The sequence below is a fragment of the Podarcis pityusensis genome (assembly GCF_964106645.2).
Source record: "Podarcis pityusensis genome assembly, chromosome: 9".
Classification (NCBI taxonomy): Eukaryota; Metazoa; Chordata; class Lepidosauria; order Squamata; family Lacertidae; genus Podarcis; species Podarcis pityusensis.
The window spans coordinates 17138275-17162990 of record NC_138034.1 but is presented as its reverse complement, the minus strand read 5'-3'; the positions used below and the strand labels follow the sequence as shown (position 1 = coordinate 17162990).

Below are 24716 nucleotides of genomic sequence, written 5' to 3'. Positions count from 1 at the left end.
GCAGATATTTAAAATGTTACTAGCTTCTACTATAACCATGAATCACTTTTTTACTGTTTTCAACTTGCTCTGTATCCATGATCTGCAATTCTAACATAGCCTGGCACATGTGAATGGTTAAAACTAATCTACTAAGCGACCTGTTGAATGTTTAATGCTATATAACCTACAAGGCTCAATGAGCAATACAAAAATCGGTATTTGAATATATTCAAACTGAACATCATTCTATGCAATGTACTGCTGGAGTAAGTTAAATAAAAGGAAAATTATATAAAATAAATAAAAGGAAAATTATTTGAAACAAATTATAATTGATTCTAGAAAAGGAAAGCTTACCTCCACGTTTTGAAAAAGCTATTCTTTCTAAGGTTATTTCATGTTGCCATGCAATGGTTATTTGAAAATTGCCAATATATACATCACAGATAACAATACAGAAGTGTCAGACCCATGTTCTGTGAACTAAACTATCATCCAAAAGAGATAAACTGAGTCAGAGATTCTAAAACTTTCTGAACTCTGTCCTGGCTTCCCACGTTGCTGATTTCTACTCTCACCTACTTATACTTAAAAGGGCCAACCACCTCTTTCAAACATGAGAGATCCTTGCATGCAGTCATGTACAAATAGTATGTTGTTGTACAAGAGGATCTGTGAATGAGGGACTAATTTCCAACTTTGTCACCAGAAGAGGATTTCTCTGACAGACTCCTAAAACCATTTACAAAAAAAACTGCAGCAAAAACAGCAAAGCAGCAGTTTTTTCTTGATCCCTCTTCCTCTCCAAAATTATGTTTGGACAATTTGTTTCGTGACAGCATTTATGCTGTCAGGAGGCATTCAATTCCTGCTAAAGGGAATGGTAGGCTCTATCTGCTTCAGGATGACAGACATCCCAGGAACCTTTGAGTGACCATACACCCAAGTAGGGGCCCATCCTATAATTTGGGAATCACCAAGTTAAGGATTAGAGTTTCAGGCTTTTTAGCTAGAAACCTACTTTTGCTCACTTGAATTAGTTTGTCTAAATGCACAGCAAAAAGCTGGGATTCATCTATAGAATGTTTAACAATGAAATTTTCTTTGCTTATTATGGATAAATTACATTGACTAAACAGTTCACTTGTAAGTATGTTAATGTGGAACTTATTTATGGTCTGCAGGCCTCTGATTTTGCTTCAAAAGCATTTTGTGCTGAAGGGAACTATGGAATAGTACTGAGCAGTTCTGCTGCAGAGCCTAAGATCTAGAAACTGTCACCTCTATTTTTGCAAAGAACCATTCCAAATGAAAGCAAAAAGCCTATCCACCCCCATCTCCCATGCACACACAGTTAGAAATTAAAGATAATGTTTTGGAGGGTTTTGCATGGGAACTAGGAAGCAGATATTCTAGTTGCCTGTACTTATCTATCTCTCCCATTTGTCTTACACAAAATACTCTGTCTTTCAGCAGCTTAACATTCAAGAATTAGCATGCAAGGAGGAACACCCATGATGTAGCTGTCTCAGTCAAGATAATATACTTACAGCTGCTGCTCCATGACTTCAACAGGGATTTAATGTTAATTTCAAAAAGCACAGAATCCTGGAGGCTCAACATCATGTCTCAGAGAGCTGCTGCAGCAGCACCGGCAGCTACAGTTTTGGTGGTATGGCTTTCCTAACAGTCATCCTTTTTTGCTTGCAGGCAACAGAGTTTTGGCCCACAGCATCAGCGCTTCATTACCATGCAGTCTCCGAGTGACGCACAACTATAGTAGAAATGCTGCTGAATGCAGATGAACTCTCCAGTATGGAAAAAAAAAAAGCTTACATGCTTGTCAAGACAGGATGCCCTTCAGGATCCTCATATTTCTCAGTGCTGACACAAATCAATCCCACACACCAGAAACAAAAATAGAAGAAAGCTATTCAGATATTAGCTGTTACCTTAGTCACCTTGTTGTTAGTAAACACAGGCCAGTGAGAGTTTGGAACTTTAGGTACAATTTATTGCAGGAACTCTAATAATAAAAAGGATAGTGGGGAAAAAGAACTTTGCCTACTTGCAAACTGAAAATGAAGTATTATGCTCTATTAGATTGTACTCTATTAGACACCAACATCAGGACTGCTTCCCCCCACATAAAAGTATAGTAATGCATTCTTTCTATTCCAAACAGTCTGAACACAAGCAGAGACTTCTCAACATGCCCCTGAAAATGCAGAATACAACTTCCTGCTTAATCTATTGGAGATTATGACAGCTAATGGAATGGGAGGGGCACTGTAACCGTGCTATGAGCTTTCTAAAAGTACTTAATGCAATATTTCATATCTCATTTCCTAAACAGTGCCCACTTAGGAGAGAAAGAAGTCACAGAAGAGGCAGATACTGTATTTAGTTCACCTCCATACAGTATCAACATTTATTGTTACTTTGTCCCCACAAAAACAGACAAAAGCAATTCTGAAAGAAGGTTAAAATGTAATCATAGATTTCATTTGGCTCCTTTTTTGAGAACTCGGAATACAATATATTCCCCCCCCCCCCAAAGTAACTTAAAATACAGCCAAGAGGCACTCAATATTACATTGAACAAAAATAATTATAGGCTTCAAAATAAAATCCTTATAACCAAAGCACAGATATTTGAAAAATCACAACCACATGAGGTAGGCAATGCCTAGATGACAAATTATTTGTTTAATAAATTATCAATTAATCCCTACCTTGCTTCTTCCTCCAGAGAATGGAGCAGAAGTAGGTTCCATTATATGGCTAAGAAGAGGCAACAACTTTCCATACAATACCAAAGCTGTGGAACTCACTGTCACAGAAAAGGTGACGGCCAACATCTTAAAGCAGTGATGGCAAACCTTCGGTCCATGAACCTAATTTGGCCTGCAAGTTTTCTCCAAGCCATATCCACCAGCCCCACATATGATCTCATATATGTGACATCAAGAGCAGAGTAGGTAAAGACACAGCTCCCTGCAAGGCTTGCAGGCATCAATAGCTAGCAGCACCTGCAAATCCCAGAGGCTTTGCCCACACTGTCTGATCTCAAACCACATGGCCAAAGGAAACTGCTTCAACTGATGGCATGGTGATATTAGATGACTGACAAGTGGGTAGGCCTGGGCGATATATCACCCAGGACCAGTATGAAGAGCAGACTGCAATGCTGGTGAAACCACCACTGCTCCCGAGTTCCTCTGTTAGCAGCGTCTGCTGGAGGGAGTCAAGAGTTCCTTCCTCCAGCGGGTGCTGCAAGCAGAGGGACTCAGGAGCAGTAGCACTTTCAGCAGCGATATACTCCTGAGTGAAGCTGACATCGCGGTCTGCCCTCATATGGCACAGAGGGAGAAACAAGCTGTATTGGCAAGGCACGATACAGCTTGTTCTTTAAACTGCTCAGCTAAGGAAGTGTGCCAGCCTTGCATCAGCCGAACAGTTAACTGTTTAATTATTACCTGCTGATGTTTAGTTTGAATGTTTACTATTGGATTCTAATGCAGTACTGCATATTGCTTTATTTGGTATAACTTGTTTATTTTAAAGTTGTTGTGATTTTTATATAGGATCTGATTGTTAATATTAATGTTCGATGCTTTATTATTATTTTTTTGTGTGTTGGAAGCCGCCCAGAGTGGCTGGGGCAACCTAGCCAAACGGGTGGGTATAAAACAAAAAATAACAGTAACAATAACAATAAGAGCCTTCAGCCTGGCATTGGCTCCTGCAAGCATGTGGCAGTATGGGCGCTCCAGGGCTGGCTCAGTTGGGGAGGGAGAACCTTTCTGATCCCCAGCTGAGCTGAGTAAACAAACTGTGTTGTCCCAGCCCACAAGCACCTGGGTGAAAGCACCTCAGCTTCCACGGTTAGAGCTGGGGCACCTTATGGGCAGAGGCCAATGCAGATGTTTTTTCAATATCGCTGTATACCACCAAACTGCAATGTTTAGCTGGCGATACATCGTGATGTTAAAAAGCTGATATCGCCCAGCCCTACAAGTGAATGGCCGTGGCCATCTGCCAAAAGTAGGGGAGGTCAGGATCTGACCCACCAGCTATAACCAGTTCCCCACCTATTTGCAAGAGAGAAGACACATTTAATGAGATGCATTCAGACTTGAGTGTATCTCTTTTCAGCTTTCAGGAACAGTCCCTGAATAGAATCTCACTGTTTAGAGGCAATATACTTCTGATTATCAGATACTTCAGGAAGATAACCATTGCCTTCTGCCCTGCTTGTGAGCTTCCAGCAGGAACACCCAAGCTTTTGTAATTTAGTTTAGCCTAAATGAAGATTTCTTTATGGCTCTCTGCAAACAGTAATATAGGCAGCCATGTGAGTGGAGTCCTTCCTCTCAAGTTCCAGGTTGTCATTATGTTCACTTACATAAAGATTAACACTTTGAATGGCCACTATATACTGTCATTTCAGACTCAACAGCGTTCTTCTCAAGCCTACTAAGGTCTTTTCCTAAATTAAGACGGCCATTTTTATATTTAGTGCTACAACACCTATTTCTCAATATTATAATGGATGTGAGAAATGGATCTGTTACAGGGGAATAGTCCTACTGCTTAAGCAGGGGATATATGACTAATTGTGGGGGTGGGGCAGAGGAATGCATTATCTCCAAAGGAGCAAAATCAGTCTGTTAATTGGTTCTTGGCTTAGAGTGACCAACTGATAAGACACTCTAGGAACTAGAACAACATGCTGAATTATAGCCTCGCCTATTGGTGTGGGTTGTTTCTGGCTCTTTTTGTGATATATTTGTAAACTGCCTTGACACACATGTAAAAGATAAATAATAAATTATGAAATAACAATAAATAAATACAGAATCTCTGGAGAAATCAGTTAATATTTCTACACCTCTACATCGCTTTAGTGTGCCTGCCAAAAACATAAATTCAGATAGCTTTCAGTTTCGCTATATCAGCCTTAGACTTAGCTACAACTACCATTTACCTATACAGTATGTGCACTAGATGGTTCGTTTTAAAAGGGCACAACTCTTCCAGTCATCCTACAACTTGTATGGGATTGCTTGTAGTTATCTGGAGGTTATTTGCTAGCCCATACAGTTTTTATGGTTAAACTCATTGCCTGGTTGATGCATGTTGCTGAGGCCCTACAACTCCACCACATACTAGCTTTAAAATTTGTCCAGCTCCATTTAAAACACCCTGTTTGTTTGCCTCATAGCTCAGAGGCTGGACTTCCTTCAGTAAAATCCAGAGTGCTCAAGTATTTCCATATATGTGCAACTTGCATAAGCCATGAAAAAGTCCATGGCAAGGTAACAGGAGCTGCTACTATCAGATTATAATTAATAGAGATCTGAGCACAACAAAGTTTGAGCCACAGTGGACATAAGATTTAAGATATATTTTTTTAGCATTTCCTAGTAGGTATAGAAACAATTCTGAGTATATTACTGACGGCAGTGGTGCCACTTTATGAAGGTGGACTGTTCTCAGGAAATATACTTTCAAAAGCTTATACATCCCATTTCAGGTATCATAGATGGCAGATAGAGTGGGTTGTCAATAAAATGCACATTGCCAAAGTACAATTGAGGGAATTGCACAATATACTTTACATTACTGTTTGCAGTGTTCCTCAAAAGAGACTTACTGTGAGACACCAACAAAAAGCAATCAGGACTTACAGACTCAGGTTGCTAGCCACACCCTTGCCAATCTGACTAAATTTGTTACCTATCGAGCAGCACTGCCCATAACGGTAGCTGGAATGATTAGGAATAAGTTTATGTACCTTTGCAACAGCCAGAGGTGGGAGACTACACTGTTAACTGTCCTGAAGTTAATTTGTACTTTGTTTATAATGCTACAGTTGTAACAACTTATGACCAAAACTAATATATTGACTGATATTTTCAAAGAGTACAAGGAGATCAAGAACAGAGACCCAATGTTTGTAGATACTGTTTGTAACTAAAAATGAATCTAAAAAAATAGGTAACGCATCATGCTTAGTTCTTCCCACGGCACCTTTCCTTCATTATTATTTTTACAGATGGCCTTAAGGTTTTTTGCACAAGTAGTCTGAATTTTGAAGACAGTTACCAATGACATCAATCTAAAAGGTGAACAAATCCTTTTAGCATATGTTTTCAGTCCAATATTCCTTTCTAATTAAGCACTACCATGTTATCTATTTTAAGAAGACCACATCACTATTATCAATTCCATATAATCCTTAGGTACAAAATATTCTTTTTTTCATTTACACAACAGAACAATAATTGGTTGAAGTTGCACAGGTATCTCCCTTTATGAAACAAATAGGAATAAAATTCTGTTTTCTTATTATTGTTACAAGTTTTTGCAAAAGATCAGGTTTTCACCAATACCTATGTCAGTAAGTGCAGGTTATAACCTAAATTCAGCTTTCATAAGACCATCAGCAGCAACTTCCCATTGCATATCAGTAAGCTACTTGTACACAGAACAAGCAGTCTAATACTGTACTTATTCAAGTTTACATAACTTTACTACAAATATCATAACAGGTACAGCTATCTCCTATTAACAAGCCTTTTAAGTTGGGTTATATTTCACATTTAATCATTACCTGTGTCAGACCCCCATCTTCTATTAACATCCCACTGGTAATTCAGCAGTTCTCTGCGTGTGCTAGAAGAGCACTTCATTCCATTATCAGGATACAAAAATAGAAATAAGCAGATAATTTAAAGAGGATTCAGCTGCTGTCTACTATTGTAAAAAGCATGATTGTAGGATACTATAATCTGCATTTCATAAATGCCTACCTCACACAGTTCTGCAATAGTAGTAATGGAAACGATTTGGAGAAATTTCTAATGACATAGCCAGTTGGCGGCATTTAAACAGACCAAATAGAGAATTAATCTTCAACTGTAGGATTAGAGTACTTTATGCCTGTTATCTCAATTGCTCAACCAAGCTAGAGTACATCCAACATAAATGTTAAAAGACCTCTTTCATTTCAGCTGCTGCAGATTGCCACCTGCAGTCTCACTGTGTTACAGTAGCATCACTTCAATCTAACTGATTATCAGTACTTTCAATTTTAACTATGTTTAACAAGAAAACTAAGCTGCCAGTGAACCTCACACTAAATTATTTTTATGTGGAGTGCTGGCTGTGACTCTAAAACTTACACACCCACCCCAGTTCCTTAAATCAAATTAGAGGCAGTTGGTTGCTTGAATTTCAGCAAGTAGAAGATGGTAAATTGAATCAAAGCACAAATATGTCTGCATTTAGTAATAACAGATTTTTAAAAATCACAATGGTTAGACAATACCATGTTCACAAGCATAGCTTAAGCTTTTTGAATTTGAGAAGATAGTATGATAAAATTAATGATGCATTAGAGTTACCTGTCCACACCAAAATAAACTTCCCTCCAAATACAGCATTTACTCAAGAACTGATACACACCTCTTTTTCACAGTTAAAGTGATGCATAATTTCTGTCTAGGCCGTTCTACTTAAAATACAAAACATGTTGGCTTCACAAAGCTGCGAAAGTGTAGCGACTGAGCTACAAAATCAAAAATCCCTAGTTCTAATCTTACCTTTTCTTTCTTGGACCATGCTCTCTGCTTCCTTGAGGAAGGACTTCTGGCAAGAGACAGGTTGCACATCACAGTGGTTGGCAAGAATGTGTTTGCTAAGAGTCTCATGAACCTGATTAGGAGAGCTTTAAACTAAATCCTGAGGGGGAAGGGGAGGCAATATTACAGATGACAGGGGACCACCTGGTACTTGGGATAATGGTTTCATTGATGCTCAGGAAACTGAAGTGGTGCTACAGAAACTTGCTAATGGGCAAAAAAACCTACAATACGACTTGTGACTGGAATGTAGAAATTAAGAGGTATAATCTGTTCAAAAGGAATAGACCAAACAGTAATGGTCTAGCAGCATTATATGTAAAGGGTGTGTGCACTTGTGAAAAGATCCATGACCTGCACTGCAGTGGTTGGACTAGATGACCCTTGGGGTCCCTTCCAACTATACAATGCAGTTATTCTATGGCCTGGAGCATGGAAGGCAAGCTGAGTGTATATAGGGAAATATTGTCAGAGAGAAAACAACAGTGACCTTACTGTGGGTGTCTGCTATAGACTTCCAAGCCAGACTGAGGACTTGAATGATGCCTTTCTAGAGTAAATTGCCAAACACTCAAAAAGGATAGATATAGTAGCCATGAGAGATCTCAACTACCCCAATATCTGTTGGAACTCAAACTTTGCTAAGAATGTAAGGTCCAACAAATTCCTCCATTGCCTCACTGGCAATTTCATTTCTCCAAAGATGGAAGAAGCAACAAGGAGGTCATCTATCTTGGACCTGGTCCTCACAAACAGGGAGGAACTGATTGACAAAGTGGAAGTACTGGGAACCTTGGGAGGAAGTGATAATGTCCTCGGGTTTCATGATACAGAGGCAAGTATTAGATTACATGAGAGCTCAACAACAGAAGGTTAAGTATTGGAAAGTGTCAGTTACCGTATGTTCATTTCAACTGCTTAGGAAGATCTTGGTTAATGTGGAAGACTGGAATTTCTTTATCATGATGCTCCTAACACACACCTGTGCTGCAGTAAGTACTAGGTACCTCCCTTCCATATTGTTAAGAATGTTTGCCATTTCAATAGTACTGTATATTAAATTCATTTAGACAAGAAATGCATTCTTGAGATGTTTTCACAGAAAAGAGAAGAGAAAGCACAGGGGTTTGGTCACCCATATTTTTATAATAGGATGGATTATTTTGGCAAAAGAATGGAGAAAATCTTAGCACCAAATATTAGAAGTATGGAAACCATAAATGTGGAATATTACACTGATGAACAAAATTACTTGCTATAAATTTATCTGGAGAGAAAACCAAAACTACAAACTGGATTACCAGAATCAGTTGAGACTAAAATAAGTAATTATTCAAGCCGTATTAGCTATAATATAAAAAGGAAACAAAGAATGGACTTAAAAATGTGTAACTGGGATTTTACTGGTCCTTATGTTGGACACTATGTTTTTTTATTGTCTGCCATTTTTCAAGCCATACCAAATGAGCTCAAATACAGAAAAAAAAACACTCACTGGATTTCACATAGAAATCTCATGCTATAAGGAACAATGTAACCAAACCATCAACTAATTCCACATTTAAGGGTCAAAGTCATAAGTTGTCATCCTCAAATGAGGCTTCATACCAAGAAAAAGGGTAGGGGGGGGGGAGACAAAATAGAATAGAAGATTTCAAGCTGAACACGATTACCATGATCAGGCAAGACATGAAGCTGGAACTCAAGCACAAAAATACCCAATAAAGCAATAGGATCATGAGTTGCATCCAACATGGCAAGATTACATCTTTCGCATTAGTCATGCAACATTTCTTTTTACTATATTTACAACAGTCCAGCAAAATGTGCAGATCTACATTTTAATGGATCTCAATTCTACTCAAATTGGACAAAATGATCTTTCTACAGTAAACAATACAGAAACCTTACGATGTCAGAAAACTATTTGCAACATTTTAAAATATCATGGCCCAACATGGAAAATCTAGGTTGACCAATAAAAACACTTTTAAAATAAATTACACATGCCTTGAATTTCAAAAACGTACAGAGATACATACTGTAATTAGGATGCAAAAGATGAATGTCACCTTCTATAGTCTGCCCTAAGGAAAGCAGGTTGGTACGTGTCATTTTCAGCAGCTTTGGAGAACTTTCACAAATAGTACTTCCAACATCCAAAACAACATCTCCTGACATGACGGAAGGCACCATTTTTTTAAAGAAATCCATGCTTGAGTTTTACCATTCCCAGAACATTGATTAAAGTCTCCAGTTTAGCTGCACGAAGTACAAGTCCAGGTGCTTGTGCAAACTTCCTTGAAGAGACGCTAAAAGCAGCCTGTGTACTACTTTGCATAATGATGTCATCCCACAACTGGGTGGTGCTCAAACACCAGCAAACCAGCTCCTAACTGGAAAGTTTTAAAGCCATACGTTTCACTGACTGAAACAACTCAGTCATTAGATATACCCCTAAACTGGTAATTAATAAACTAATAAATTTAGCAAAATTATTGCTTTAATGATTCATAAACATGCCATGTGCATACACACACAGGCTTATTTCTATCCAATTAGCTGGAAGTTTTCATTTTATCTTGTAAAGGGAGGAGTATGCATCTGCACTCACCGATAGCAGTTATCACTGTGAAAAGTCTGCCAGTTACCAGTTTCCAACACCACATAGTCTGGATCAGTTCAGTTTGTGACATGACTGAGTAAAAACAGCTTTTTTAAAAAGCTTAGATTATTTGCCTCAAGCGGAATAATGCTAGTGAAGAATCTAAGTCACAAAGCTTTATATAAAAAGGAAGCAGAAATTTGTTTTCTGCAACAGTTCTTTATTCAAAGATGTCATTTATGTGGAAGTAAAGGAAACACGTGTGCAGCTTTTATTTCTATACCATCTTGATTTTCAAAGGTATTGGCAAAACAGTGTACAACACTACATTATAACAAATTATTTCAACAAAACAGCAACACTGAAGGAGATTTCTTTGAAGAATTTTTCCTAAACATTTCCAGCTCCTTAAGAGATAAGCAGAACTGCAGCAAGATCTATGGCAGTCTGACCAGTATATGGAAATGAGCTTATTAAGCACCATTTTTACACAAATAGCTTTTTTATATGTTTTCATGTAAAGCCTCTTTACAAAACTAGCCTTGCTCGCCTTATTTGCTACTATGAATTCTCTCCAATATCCACAATTGGTCTATTCAAGGTAGTTCACTCATAGACGATTAAGGAAATACATGACTTCAGGACTACTATTCTACTCCCCCCTGCCCAACACACACAGAGAGGGTTTCTTTACCTTACTTAAAGTTTAGACTATCTGTACTGAGGTTAGATTCAGGCATGCTGGCATCACACTTGAATCATCTTTTAAAAGTGTATGAAAAGTCAGAAAGCAGAAGGAATGAACTGTTTGCTCATACTTTGAATTTGTCAACAAATGATGAATTCTTGTATTAGCCAGTAAGGGCAAATTTATAGCAATTTCCTTCCTGCAAGTACACTTTGCTGGTAAATATTGCTAAGAGGAAGCCATAAAAAAAAAATCAAAATGAAACTATTGCATTAAGCAACAATATATAAGCAACAAATCTGCAAAATGCTCCTTGTTCCATGTAATTGCATTTTTTATTAAATTCATGCTACAGACATATACACATTCAGATACATAGGGGATGGCATCTGACCAAGTTACATTCAGAGTAGACCAACTGAAATCAATGTACTCAGGCATAAATTATTTCATATATACACACTTACCACCGTTTCAGTCAGAAAGCATCTAACTGGAGTTACAATTGTTGGGATGGCTAGTTGAGCTGAATTTTGTGATACACACCATCACAGAGGAAGACAAGAATTTTAGCTAAGGAGAAATAAAATAAAACTAAATTACTACCTGCACTGAAGTAAGAACATTGCATTTATTCATTTTATTTTATTTTTAAGGTAACTGCCATCAAATGCACAAAGTTAGGTCAACTTCAGTACAAAAATGTGTTCAAGCCAGGGCTCCATCTCTTAATCACCCTTCATTTTATAGCTACTGAAATTCACACATTCAGAATACAGGAATAGGTACTTGAGGCGCTACTGGCTGAATGTCTTTCATACATTTGGATCCACATACGTTGCACAGTTATCTTTTTTCTGATTGAACTTTTAAAATTTATAGCCTTTAGTTTGTATCAGTCTTCCCAACCTAGTGGCCTTCAGAAACTTTGAACTGCAATTCCAATCATTCCCAGCCAGCATGAACAATGATCAACGAGGCTTCACCCTAAACATCTAGAGGGCATCAGACTGGTTTGGAAGATTACCTGGATTTGACCATGACAAAAATTAAACAGATTTCAAGCAGAAGCCAACATCCATCATCATGCAAGTGGACTTGTTCTTCCTCTCTTCCTGCTGTAGTCAACTACACCTTTTGCAAATCTGTTAGTGTCTGGAGCAGATACTGAGCGGGGAGAGACATTCATTCTGCCAACAATGCTCATTTCGCTGTTGACATTGATGCATTCCACTAGAAAGTTTGCATTATTTTCCTGCTAGATAATCTTAAAATATTTTATTCATATAAAATGTTAGTAGCATTCAAACAAATTGTATGAAACTGAGAAACCACTCAAGTTGATGGTCCTAAGAATAATATACCCTGAGCACACACCACCCCATGCAAACTTCGAGGAAGGACGTTTGTCTTCCACTCTGAGACCCTTCTACAAAAGCTAGAAGTTACCAACACCAAGAATGGATATGAGTTAGTAACAATTCCTCTACTTCAGCCTGCCCTTGAAGGGACTCTACCCTTGCTTGAGTTAACCTGCTTATGGCAAGCCCCAGATTAACTAACACTACTGAGTTCACAACCAGGCAGTGCAACTATTGAAGTCCAAGGGCAGGGATTCTGCTTCCATGTATGCAGATATAAGGTGATCCTGACTGCTCTTGCAAAAGAGGCTTTGGGGGAAGTTCGCCCCAGCTGTTCCTGCCACCTGCTATGCTGCTGAACCCCAGGACAGTCCATTCTTTCACCAAAAAAAACAAAACAAAAAACAACAAGTCTGTCAAGAGCAAGGCCAAAAGGCTATGAAATGTACATGGTAAGCTGTAGTACTGTCAGATTTCTTTGCAGAGTCCAAACAGAGTTGACCTCGTGCACATCAGCAATCAAATATAAGAGTATGTTTCCTGCTCTGCACATTTAACACCTATAGAGGGTCAGTAGTGACAGATGTATCACCAGCTTAACGTGGGGGAATGGAATTTGCTAATAAATTCTATGCCAGCAATTTCATGCTACCTCTATTGTCTTTATTGGAATATGGTGAATGAATCCAGCAGCAGAGTATTGAGAGACTGAAACGTTACCCAATTTCAGAATGTTCCCATTTTAGTTAAATCCATGTTCACTGCATAAAGGCTGACCTGTATGCCCTATCAAAACAGTAGGAGGGCATTTTTGGGCAGGTAAGGTGATATGTAGTTAAATGAGCCAATGATTAAATTTATCAAGTCCAGTGTTCCCTGACCAAATATTTGGGGTGGGGAAATCTTAGGATCTTAGTCTTCTGAGTCAGCGTTCAGCTGCCAGATTGTTGCCCAGCCCTCTAAATCTCTAGTTCTGGATTATATTAATTGCCTTAATTCAACAGCGTCTATCAGAACTTTTATCTTCAGAGAACAACCATCACATTTCAAGAGAAGTGTAAGGAAAGGACAGAAACATATTAAAGTTTTTAAACACTGTTTAAAAAATGGGGAAAGCTTCCAAAATATGGCTACATTCTGCTTTTGTAAAGTCATCCGTTTCCAGTTTTCTCAGGTTTAGTTGCTAAAACCTCACAACAAAATACACTATAATAGATTATTTGTTTACCTCAGGGATCAAAGTGAATTACTTATACTGGCTCCAGGAAAACAGCCATCAGATTCTAAAGAACTCTTAACTTACAATAATAAAATAAAATAAAATGTTGTTTTGTAAGGATTATTTTCTATTTGTATCAGTTGTCTTGAAAAAAATCCACTGTGTGATAACTTGGGATTTTAGCTCTGGACATTACTTTGCCATGCTGATTCATTTATTGTGTTTTATAAGATATTCCATGTTATCCAATGGAATATGTTTAATTATATTCAATTTTTTATTTCCCATGTCATAAGACTTGAATTTCACTTTGACAGAACGTGAGTAATCCTCTTTGTAATTCTAACCTTATCCCCCAATTTCAGATGCACAAAGCTGGGAGATGTATTATGCTGATGATTGTAATTACAGATTACAGTATGCCATCTGCTATAAAGGGCTTTATAAACAGTACTGAAATATAAGTATCTCAGCCAAGCTTCACCTGATAAAAATCTGGATCTTTGTGCTGATAAAGCAATGCTCCTTATCTGTAGTCAGATTGGCCAGCATTGTGCTGATTATACATTTTTAACAAGAACTGCAACTCCATTTAGTGCTCCAAGGATACTGCAAATTTTCCATTCACAAATTAAGAAGAAAATGCAATGTCATGTGGCCTAGTAAACAGAGAATAGCAGCACAATAGTGGTGAATATTTTAATGCATGCTGAGACTTAAGAAGGGGAAATAAGACACTCTTGATGGTCCATATCAGAACCTAAAATATAATGAAATATAAATTACTGCAGATTTCTTCCCACTTTCCTTGTCCATGGAGAGTAATGCTTGTCCATGCACACAGCATTAAGAATTTTCTATTCTTAGCATTCTGTAATTTTTTATCAACCCCGTCTGCAATCTCTATAGTACAGTGGTACCTCGGGTTAAGTACTTAATTCGTTCCAGAGGTCCATTCTTAACCTGAAACTGTTCTTAACCTGAAGCACCACTTTAGCTAATGGGGCCTCCTGATGCTGCCGCGCCGTCGGGGCACGATTTCTGTTCTCATCCTGAAGCAAAGTTCTTAACCCGAGGTACTATTTCTGGGTTAGCAGAGTCTGTAACCTGAAGCATGTGTAACCTGAAGCGTATGTAACCTGAGGTACCACTGTAATACTTTGTATTCTAATACTAATTTTGTTTCCAAAATAAAGCCTCCTATTTTTTTTAAGTGTGCAAATCCTTGAGCTATACTCTCCAAACTGTACCATCACAAGCAGAGGAGCACGTGGGCTCGCTGGCATCCTTGGCAAGGAGCTGTGCCAGCACCGCGCCCCCTAATTCCTTGTGCTCTTGCCAAAGGAGCCTGTGAGCCTCGCTCGGCCACCCAGAGCAGCAGACGAGCAGTGCAGCAAGTGCTCAGGATGGGCAGCTGGGCTCCTAGCCACTCTGAGCCAGAGTAGAAAGGCACGATTTTGCAGGGCTGACCACCAAACGTGCAAGGTTTTTGTATGGAAAACTGGTGGATGGGAAAGTTTTAGTGTAACTAATAAACCAAACTCTCACCAGTGTTCACTTTTGATTTGTAACTGAACAAAGTGTAAAAACAAAGAATTACCAGTCCTCTAAGCTGGGCTGATGAGGATAGATGATGGATGACTGGTGAAGGACCCTGCATGAGAGGCAGAGAAGAGAAAAACTCCCAGGGTGGGAGGCTAGGAGAAGAAATGGAAGCTGAGATCTGGAAATGTCCACCCCAAATTTATAAAGTGATGTGGATTTACTAGGTTTGACTATAATCACTACATTTTTCACAGTGAGAAAGTGAATTCAGTTACAAGGCTCAGGGAATACACTAATTTCAAGTTAAAATTTCTTGATTTCTAGTTTTACAGGACCCAAGTTTCAAAGACACACGGTTAAAAGGAGAATTCTAGGATTTTTCAGTGTTTGTCTGGAGGCTATGAGAGATCCGGGCCGGCCAATACGTATAGAAAATTGTGCCCCCTATCCCACCTGAGGCAACTGGAGGCAGCCTGGGGAAGCACCAACATGGTGAAAGAGAGAAAAACCAGGACAGAAAGAAGTGGCAGCTCCACCCTTCCTAGGTGATGGTGAATGGTGCACTCCTCTGGGGGCTTCAGAGTCACACTGGGAAGTGGAGGAGGAGGCAAGTCTCAGGGGGTCAGTAGTTGCTGAGGCTCCTCAGCTGTAGTGGTGGAGCTTCAAGCTCTGGCGGGGGACGGACGGACGGAGAGCAGGCGGGGGGCGTGGCTGGTGTGCATCCTGGGGGTGTGGCACGCCGCCTGCAGGGGCGTGGCTCATGTCCTGGGAGCATGGCGTGCCGCCTGCAGGGGCATGGCGCCCAGCACAGGGGGGCAGCCGTGATGGCAACTCACCAGGATCGTGCTGCCGAGGGCGGTGCGCTCCCCCCGCACCCCTGTTCCTCCACCAGTGCTCGGCTGCCACCCTTCCCACTTGTCCCCAGTCTGCTGCCTAAGGCAACTGCAAGAGAAAATGGCCACAAGTCTCACTTTATCCAGTAGAGGCTGCAACTCCCGAGTAATAATAATAATAATAATAATAATAATAATAATAATTTATTGTTTATATCCCACCCATCTGGCTGGGTTTCCCCAGTCACTCTGGGCGGCTTCCAACAAAATATTAAAATACAATAGTCTGTCAAACATTAAAAGCTTCCCTAAACAGGGCTGCCTTCAGATGTCTTCTAAAAGTTTGGTACAGTGGTGCCTCGCAAGACGAAATTAATCCGTTCCGCGAGTCTCTTCGTCTAGCGGTTTTTTCGTCTTGCGAAGCACGGCTATTAGCGGCTTAGCGGCTATTAACGGCTTAGTGGCTTTAAGAAAAAGGAAACAAACTCGCAAGAACTCGCAAGACGTTTCGTCTTGCGAAGCAAGCCCATAGGCAAATTCGTCTTGCGGAACGACTCAAAAAACGGAAAACTCTTTCGTCTAGCGAGTTTTTCGTCTTGCGAGGCATTCGTCTTGCGGGGCACCACTGTAGTTGTTTTTCTCTTTGACATCTGTTGGGAGGGCATTCCACCAGGCAGGTGCCACTACCGAGAAGGCCCTCTGCATACTGGGTCAAGCAACAGAGCTGAACACCCATCAATTGTAGGCCTGATCCTTTAGAAGTGCAATCTCATTCAAGATTCTGCATGACAAAGACTTGACAAAGACTTCACTTGAGGAGGCAGCAGGAGATTCCAGGACCTGAGGACCTGAAAGAACTGACAAAAGTCCTGAGGCAGTCTGAAGTGCCTTAGCTGATGGATAAAGCCATCTTTCTCACTCTGGCCTTGATAAAAAGTAGACAAAAGCAGCACTCAGTTGCCTTTCCACACCTGCATTAATGCAACTGCAGAAGCCATGGAGAAATTTGGAGGCAAGCATTTCTTAAATACAAGCATGTGACTTGAAAAAGTGGCCAGACACCCAGCTAACATTTCTGCCCATTGTAACAGAACAAGCTTTCTGCACTCATCCCTTCAACATCCAGTCAGACAGTAATAATGCCTGTTTGGTACTCTGAAAGCCTCGCATGATGAGCCATTTATGTTTCTCTGTACAAACTACAATAGTTCCAAGCCTCTTACTCTTTAATATCATGACCATCTTCTTTAAAAGGGAAAAAACAATAAATTTACATCTATTTTTATTTGGCCACCAGATGGCAGTGCAAAATACTCCATGAATGAAAGGTAGATCTGTCAACGTACTTCAAGTGTTACCTTATGTTTAATAATTATTTACTTTGAGCCCCTAAAAGCCTAGACTAAAATACACTCTCTGAAATTAGGTTTATGATTTGAGGACAAAGTACTAAAACAAGAGTCTTCAATGGTAGTGCACATGTTTTGCATGCAGAAGGTTGAATCTCCAGCTCGGCCTGAAACCCTGGAGAGCTGCTGCCTTAGTTAACAGACCAGGGGTCAGCAAACTTTTTCAGCAGGAGGCCAGTCCACTGTCCCTCAGACCTTGTAGGGGGTCAGACTATATTTTGAAGAAAAAAAATATATGAATGAATTCCTATGCCCCACAAATAACCCAGAGATGCATTTTAAATAAAAGGACACATTCTACTCATGTAAAAACACGCTGATTCCTGGACCATCTGCGGGCCAGATTTAGAAGGCGACTGGCACTTAGTTTGCCTACCCATGTAATAGACAATACCAAACTACATCCAGCTACAATTGCAAATCTACCACTTTTTATTTCCTGTTTTAACTACAAAATGTTTTCAGCATTTGCCCACATGCTTCTGAAATATCTAGGTTATTTTTCCACCCCTAACTAAAGGCTACAATCTCCATGGAATTGCCCTACTCAAGAAGGATAGGTTCTGCTGCAGAATGTTTTTGGTACCACAATAAATGTTTTTAAAGGTTTCTCACTAATACCATCTTGAGTTTCTTAAGAGTTTCCTCTTATTGCTTGTGCTGCACCTGCTATGAGCAAGCAATTCCACAGAATGTGCTTGCTCAAGAAGTGAGACAGCGTCACCTATCGTTTGATCCTTGTTTCATGAAATGTGAAATGCTTAAGAGAACTCTTATGGGATAAACCATGACTAACAGGTATAATTACCACCAATTACCAATTTTCAGGAACACAAGAATAAGCCCAAAAGCAACAGCAACTAAATTCAAAAGGGAGAGAACAAAAATAGAATTAGAGTAATCTTTTAAATGAGAGATCAATTTTGAAGAGACCAAGACTTTTATTTTTAAGTACTTCAGTTTCACTCAAGTAAATCATAGAATCATAAATAATGTTTGGATGTGTCCTTAGATCAAGGTCTCAGAGATACTTCTAATTTTCTTCCCTCATCCATCCCTTCCTATTAAGGAAAGTTCTCTTCTCTGTTATGCATTCTGATGTTTTTGCCAGGCAACAGAGAAGCCAAATGTTCTCTCTTTTTCCAAGGAGAAGGGAATACAAAAAACTAAGCATCCTGAAAACAAGTGTATAAGAGTACGATTTTGATCACAGCAAACTTTGCTACTGCTAAAATCTATATCAGAGCTGCAACATTTAGTCAGTTTGATATCCACTTTTTAAAAAGTCTTACAATCTTTGATTAGACATATATATATACAAAAATATTTACAAGAGATGTAGACAACTGGTGGCAACTTACAAAGAAAGTCTTTCTGTTTCTCACACACAGAAAACAGTACGTATAAGACTATGTATACAGATGCCATAATAGGAATTAAGCATTCCTTTTTTCCTTCAGAACTATTACTTTTATTTATTTGCATTACATTACATGTTTATATAAACTGAAACTTGTAGGATGAGTCAAAAGCTAATTTAATCCACTATCAGCCCTACGTTTTAGTATTTGTACTTACCCCTCTAAAACCCAGATTTTTATTCCAAATCCCTGAATTTTACTAGTTATGCAACAAAAATGAAAAATGGAGAAGACATGGGGATATAATCACTTCATTTCAGATAAAGAAGCAGACTTGGAATATGGATATAGCAAAAAGCTTCACAAATATAGCATTTTCCTCAAATTCAGCTGCATTCCAAGTACTAACAAAGAACTCGTGGTGCAGTATATAAAGCCACAAAGACAAAAATCCCATTTGGCCTGCTCAGTTGGTGACCTCTCTCAGGCAAATCTGCACATACTCCTGTGAGCTGGAAAGCTCTGTGTGCTGCAATGAGCTCCTTCAAGAAAGGCAGAATACATCTGTATTATATACCCAAAGACAGAAATTCTAGTTAGCTCCTAAAACCATCTACATTATGTCTGCAATTTTACATCCTGCTTTTCCAACAGGACAAGTTCTTAGCTGCCATACAGTAAAGAAAATTGATTCTACCCTGGGTTGGGGTAGAGGGAAAAGAGAAAAGGGAGGAAGGTAAGTTTACCTAACTGCTTGGCCGCATGCTTGCTGTCACCTGGATGCAGTCACACTGTTTGGACAGGCAGCCAAACACAGCAGATGTCTTGTAACCAAATCAGCCCTATGAAGATTGGTGCATTTACAGTGAGACGAAAAAACAAGAACGCAAACATCTGCTTGCAGCTACGGAACCTGAAGATAGTACAACAGTAAAATTGTTACCCACTGTGAACACACTCACCCTACCACCAGCTCTGTTCACAAGTCTTCATAAACCTGCAATCAGATATGACTGTAGAGCAAAAGAAAGCAAGTGTGCTCATCACAGGAAGGGATGCCTCCATCCTATTCAACTCTCTGACTCCACCCATGGCTGTCCTATCTTTTCTCCCTAGTTATTGGTCTCCTCTTTTCAATTCTGCAGTCCCAATATTCATTCTTCCCCTTCATGGATCACTGCCTTGTCGTGGCAAAGGGGCTTGAATAACTCAGAGAAGCTATGAGCTATGCCGTGCAGGGCCACCCAAGATGGACAGGTTATAGCTGAGAGTTTAGACTAAATGTGATCCACCTGGAGAAGGAACTGGCAAACCACTTCAGTATTTTGCCAAGAAAACTCCATGGACATAAAAAAAGGAGAAGCTTTGAGAAGAAAGTGAGTGTTTCCAAGGCATTCTCTGGTTCATGGGATCAAGGAGAGTCAAACACGACTAAGACGACTAAACAACAACAACAATATTCATTCTGACTATTGTTCATACAAGGGACATTCCATATGACATCTGAATAGGGCTAGGTAGAAACAGCTCTTTTGCTGGTTAGACACAACACAAGTAAGAGCTGTTTGCAGAGATCTAACTATAGCTACCAATAAAAACCAAAAACCTAAAGCAACTGGGTTTTTTTATTAAAGAAGTTTAAATACACAAAATATTTTGTTTCTATAATTGTAGTATCTTGGACATTCTGGTTTAACAAAAAATTATAGTAACCAAAAGCTAAAGAAAGGATAGTTCTAAAATACGACTAGAATAAATAAAATTCACACGGCATTAAATACAGCATTCCTATGAAACCAAGAACAATACAGTTATTGAACTGGGCTACTCCCACTAAACAAAGTGTAGCATACATGCCGATTCCCTCCCTACCCCAGTATGAAGGCCCCCTACGTGTGCTGCTGTTTGTTGCCCAAAGCAAAAACCAAGTTTTTTCGATCACTATATGTTCCCCTTTCAAACGTTGCCCCTGTTTTGGAGCCAGTGCTTCCCTGAATACTAAAGTAATTCACAAAAACAGAATAAGAGAAATGCTTTCTCACACAATACTGGACTAGAATCATCCAATGAAGCTGAATGCTGTAACCTTCAGGACAGGCAAAATACTTCTTCACATAGCACATAGTGGGGGGAAATAGAATTCACTACCGGGAGTAGCAATGACCACCAACTTGGACAGCTTTAGAAGAAGATTAGATAAAACTTATGAAAGTTAAGGCTATCAATGGCTATTTGCAACATGCTACTTATAGAATGGGAGGCATTATGTCTCTGAATGCAAGTTGCTGGGGAACAAAAGTTGGGAAGAATGCTGTTGAGCTCGTGTACTGCTTTGCAGACCTTCCATAGGGATCTGGTTGGCCTCTGTGGAAAGGGAATGCTGGACAGATAGGCCTTTGCTCTGACACAGCACAGCTCTTGTGACAACTTTATTTTTAAAAATCAAGATTACAATTAGCAGATAGAAGTGTCCAACAAAAGGCCTTTGTTTTGATCTACTGAGCTGTAATCCTTGTTAATGACAAATGTTAGTTAATGCAGCCAAGCCTCTGAGATCATTATACATGCACCAAAAAGAGATGCTAAGAAGACTGTATATGTCAGACTGTAAATAAGGGGTGCCTTTCTTGAAAGTTTCCTCATGTAGAAACTTCCTGGACATAGGAAAAACACATTGTGAAGAAGGCTGTAGCCAGTGTGGTGTAGTGGTTAAGAGCGATAGACTCGTAATCTGGTGAACTGGGTTCGGGTCTCCGCTCCTCCACATGCAGCTGCTGGGTGACCCTGGGCTAGTCACACTCCTCTGAAGTCTCTCAGCCCCACTCACCTCACAGAGTGTTTGTTGTGGGGGAGGAAAGGAAAGGAGAATGTTAGCCGCTTTGAGATTCCTTCGGGTAGTGATAAAGCGGGATTATCAAATCCAAACTCTTCCAAACTCTGCTGTATTAGTTTGTGTTTTAACAAGGGGGTGCGTTTTTTGAAAAGTGGCCCCTCTGTCCACAGTCCATCATCCCACTTGAATCATTCCAGTCCATTCCTACCTAATGAGTTGAGCCTAAGGATGCACACGTAAGGGCATCATTGAAGGATGCCTTGCACATGTGAAACCACAATCACAGAACAATGTTTTAACATATCACTTCAAAAGCAAGATGAGTACAATTGACATGTTCCAACTGCGAGCTGAATTATGCAAGTGCCAATCTGACTAGTTTAAAACATTTTAACACATCTTAGTGTTCTTAGATTCCAGAAACAGACAGTTCCACCCCTCAAAATTTAAAAAACCCTCAAAAAATGTCTTCTAAATACACTCAATAAAGTATCTGGAAAAGCAGAGTTGAGACAAGCAAGCTTGTTATTCTGCATTCTGCCCCTCTTACAAGGAGGACTGAGAAAAGTTCACAGCAAGCTTGTTAGCGCAAGATATTATGATTTGCTCAGGGCTATCTAATGAGCTTCACTGTCATTTTTAGCATGTATTTCATATTCATATATATATATATATATATATATATGGCACCACTCCAAAGGCCTGTAAAGAAACAGCTGTTCAGAAGAACCTCAATAGCAGAGGCACTTTTGCACATCTATGGTGGAATTGTGGATGAATGAAAGGTATTTGAGGGGAAATATGCAAGAAATTACAGAAATAGTAGGTTCTGAGAATGTTATTGGACAATGAAGAATACCACATTGGCCAAGGGACTTTTGTCCTGGTTGTTCATATGGTGATAGATGCTCAGTTTTAATAGCAAACATGTGGGAAATAGATAGTGTACCACCAACAGACCTCTGGAAGGAGAAGATTTGGAATGTAATGATTCTGAATAAAATAATGATATAAGCAGCTATAGGAGGGAACTATGCTATCAGTGGAGACTCTTTAAAGGGAAAAAAATGCTTACCATTTTGTGACACTGGAATCAAAACAAACAGTAATTATAGATATAGTAAGTACAGCTGTATATATACTTATGATTATTGTGTATTATGAAATGGGGAAAATTAAAGAAACATGCCACAAAATGATTGCATAATCTCTGAACTCTGTAATCCCTCAAACAGGCAGTCAATGGTGAGTGTATCTCAATGACTTTACTTACAGAGAACATTTTCAGAGGCAGAGAGAGTGATTTAACCATTTTCACTTGATTGAAAGAGAAGGCCTAGTAGCCTACAAATTATTGCATGTGAAAAATATGGTGACTACATCTAAAAAAACAACACCATGCACTAAATTGATGGACAATGACTCCAGCTTACATGAGGAAGTTTCAGGCTCTGAAGCCAGCTGGGAAAATATTCCACAACCAGTTGGCAACTGTGTCTCAGGAGAAAATGGAACTACAGTATATTCTGTTGCCTTTCATGGTCACTATTTGTGGTGTACCACAATGGTTTCTCTGGAATGCATTGTGTCCCATCTGACAGCACAGATAAGAAAACTATGACAGGATTTCCTATATGAATACTTATATTCATATACAGTGGTACCTCTAGTTGCGGACACGATCCATTCCGGGGTGCCATTCGCACCCCGAAAAGTCTGCAACTAGAGTGGCACTGCTCTGCGCAAGCGCAGAGCGCAATAGACCGCTTCTGCGCATGCATGCGCGGCAAAACCTGGAAGTATACACTTCCGGGTTTGCCATGTTTGCAAGCCGAAAAGACGCAACATGAACCTAACACAACACGAGGTATGACAGTACTCATATCTCAGGGGTGGGTTTGTTTTTTTCCTGACCAGCAGGCCAGATCTTTATCCCCACACCTGTGAAGGGCAAAATTTAACATATAATCACCTGGCATTACTATGACAAAGGGACTTTGGAGGATGGGCTGTTGGAAAATCTTGTTGCAAGAAGTCCCATGCTGCTTTTCGAACCTGTGATTTTCAAAGGTTCAAGAAGCAGCACTGGGAGGGAGAAGTGAATAATAATAATTATTTATTATTAGCATCCATTTCATTTCTATATCGCTTTATATTTTAAAGGAAAAAAATCTCAAAGTAGTTTAACACATTAAAACATCAAGTGTGAATACTTGTTAGCCACCTTTTTCCTTTTTGTTACTCACCCCCTCCTGGAGCAGAGGAACAACTGGGAGCTCACTTTAAGCTCCCAATTGCCCCTTTGAAGACCTGCCCATAACTGCCCCACTGCACACCATGTATGACATCTGCTGTAGGGTGAGCATGGCTTGCCCAAACTGGCCAAACTGGGAGGCGTGCTGGGCTGTGTTGTGCTTTGGCCCAGAGGTTCTCTAACCTGGTCAATAAGGTAACAAATACCCATATGAGCAAATCATACTCTGCCTGACAATAAATACTAGAATAAGCATGGGTTATGACAGATTCTCATCACCTCTCCTTCTAGTGTTATTTCCTCTGCTTCAGAAATGAGCCATTTCTGCTTCAGTCAAGGTTAAAATGAATTATTTAAGAGTCTGAAAACCAATGACCCTCTCACTCCCACCCCATTTCAGTTTTCAAGAGCAGGACTGTAGATCAAAGAGAACATTCAAATTCATTGCTTAGAGGAAAACAGTGTGTACAGTTAATGCTTTGGTAGCCTTTAATGACAGCTGAAGAACAGTTGCTGAAGTTCCAGTTTAGAAGTTTTAAGATCACATGTAAAACTATACAGTAGTAGGTATAACTGGAAAAGACATTTATTAATTTAGGGGTGGTGGTTGTTGTTTACAATCAAGTGGTATATGAATTTTATGAAATAAATACATAAATAAAATGAAAGCTTTTAGGACACAAGTAGCTAACCTGTGGCTTTTCTGATCTCAACTCTAGCTACCACAGCCAATGTTCATCAATGATGGGAGTTGTAGTTCGGCACATCTAGTGGGCCAGACCAATATAAGGGGAAAGCAGAGATTAATACAAAGTAGCTATAGTTATAGAAGATTTTTCAGGGGGATATAGTCTTACCAATGTAAAACCATTTGTGATCAACAACAAATGATGCAAGCCACCTGGAATGGACCTATCATGATATTTTTCTAGGAGCCAAGCTTGTACTTTCACTATGTAAGAGCAGGTAAAAAGATG

The 24716-nt window shown here is 39.5% G+C and overlaps 1 protein-coding gene across 9 annotated transcripts in view; it reads right to left on the bottom strand.

Moving 5' to 3' along the window:
* FRYL (FRY like transcription coactivator) overlaps nucleotides 1–24716 on the bottom strand; it is a 145038-nt gene that overhangs the window by 107469 nt on the left and 12853 nt on the right. For 4 of the 9 annotated variants that reach the window (XM_081019728.1, XM_081019730.1, XM_081019729.1 and 1 more), the window contains exon 1: nucleotides 9674–9912. The exons of 1 other annotated variant lie outside the window; for it this stretch is intronic. In XM_081019728.1, the coding sequence (XP_080875854.1) occupies nucleotides 9674–9845 (172 nt within the window). In that variant the 5' untranslated portion in view covers nucleotides 9846–9912. Of the gene's footprint in view, nucleotides 1–1532; nucleotides 1550–9673; nucleotides 9913–11391; nucleotides 11498–24716 lie in introns of those variants that run through there. 4 more of the 9 variants (XM_081019733.1, XM_081019734.1, XM_081019735.1 and 1 more) reach the window with 3 other exon arrangements.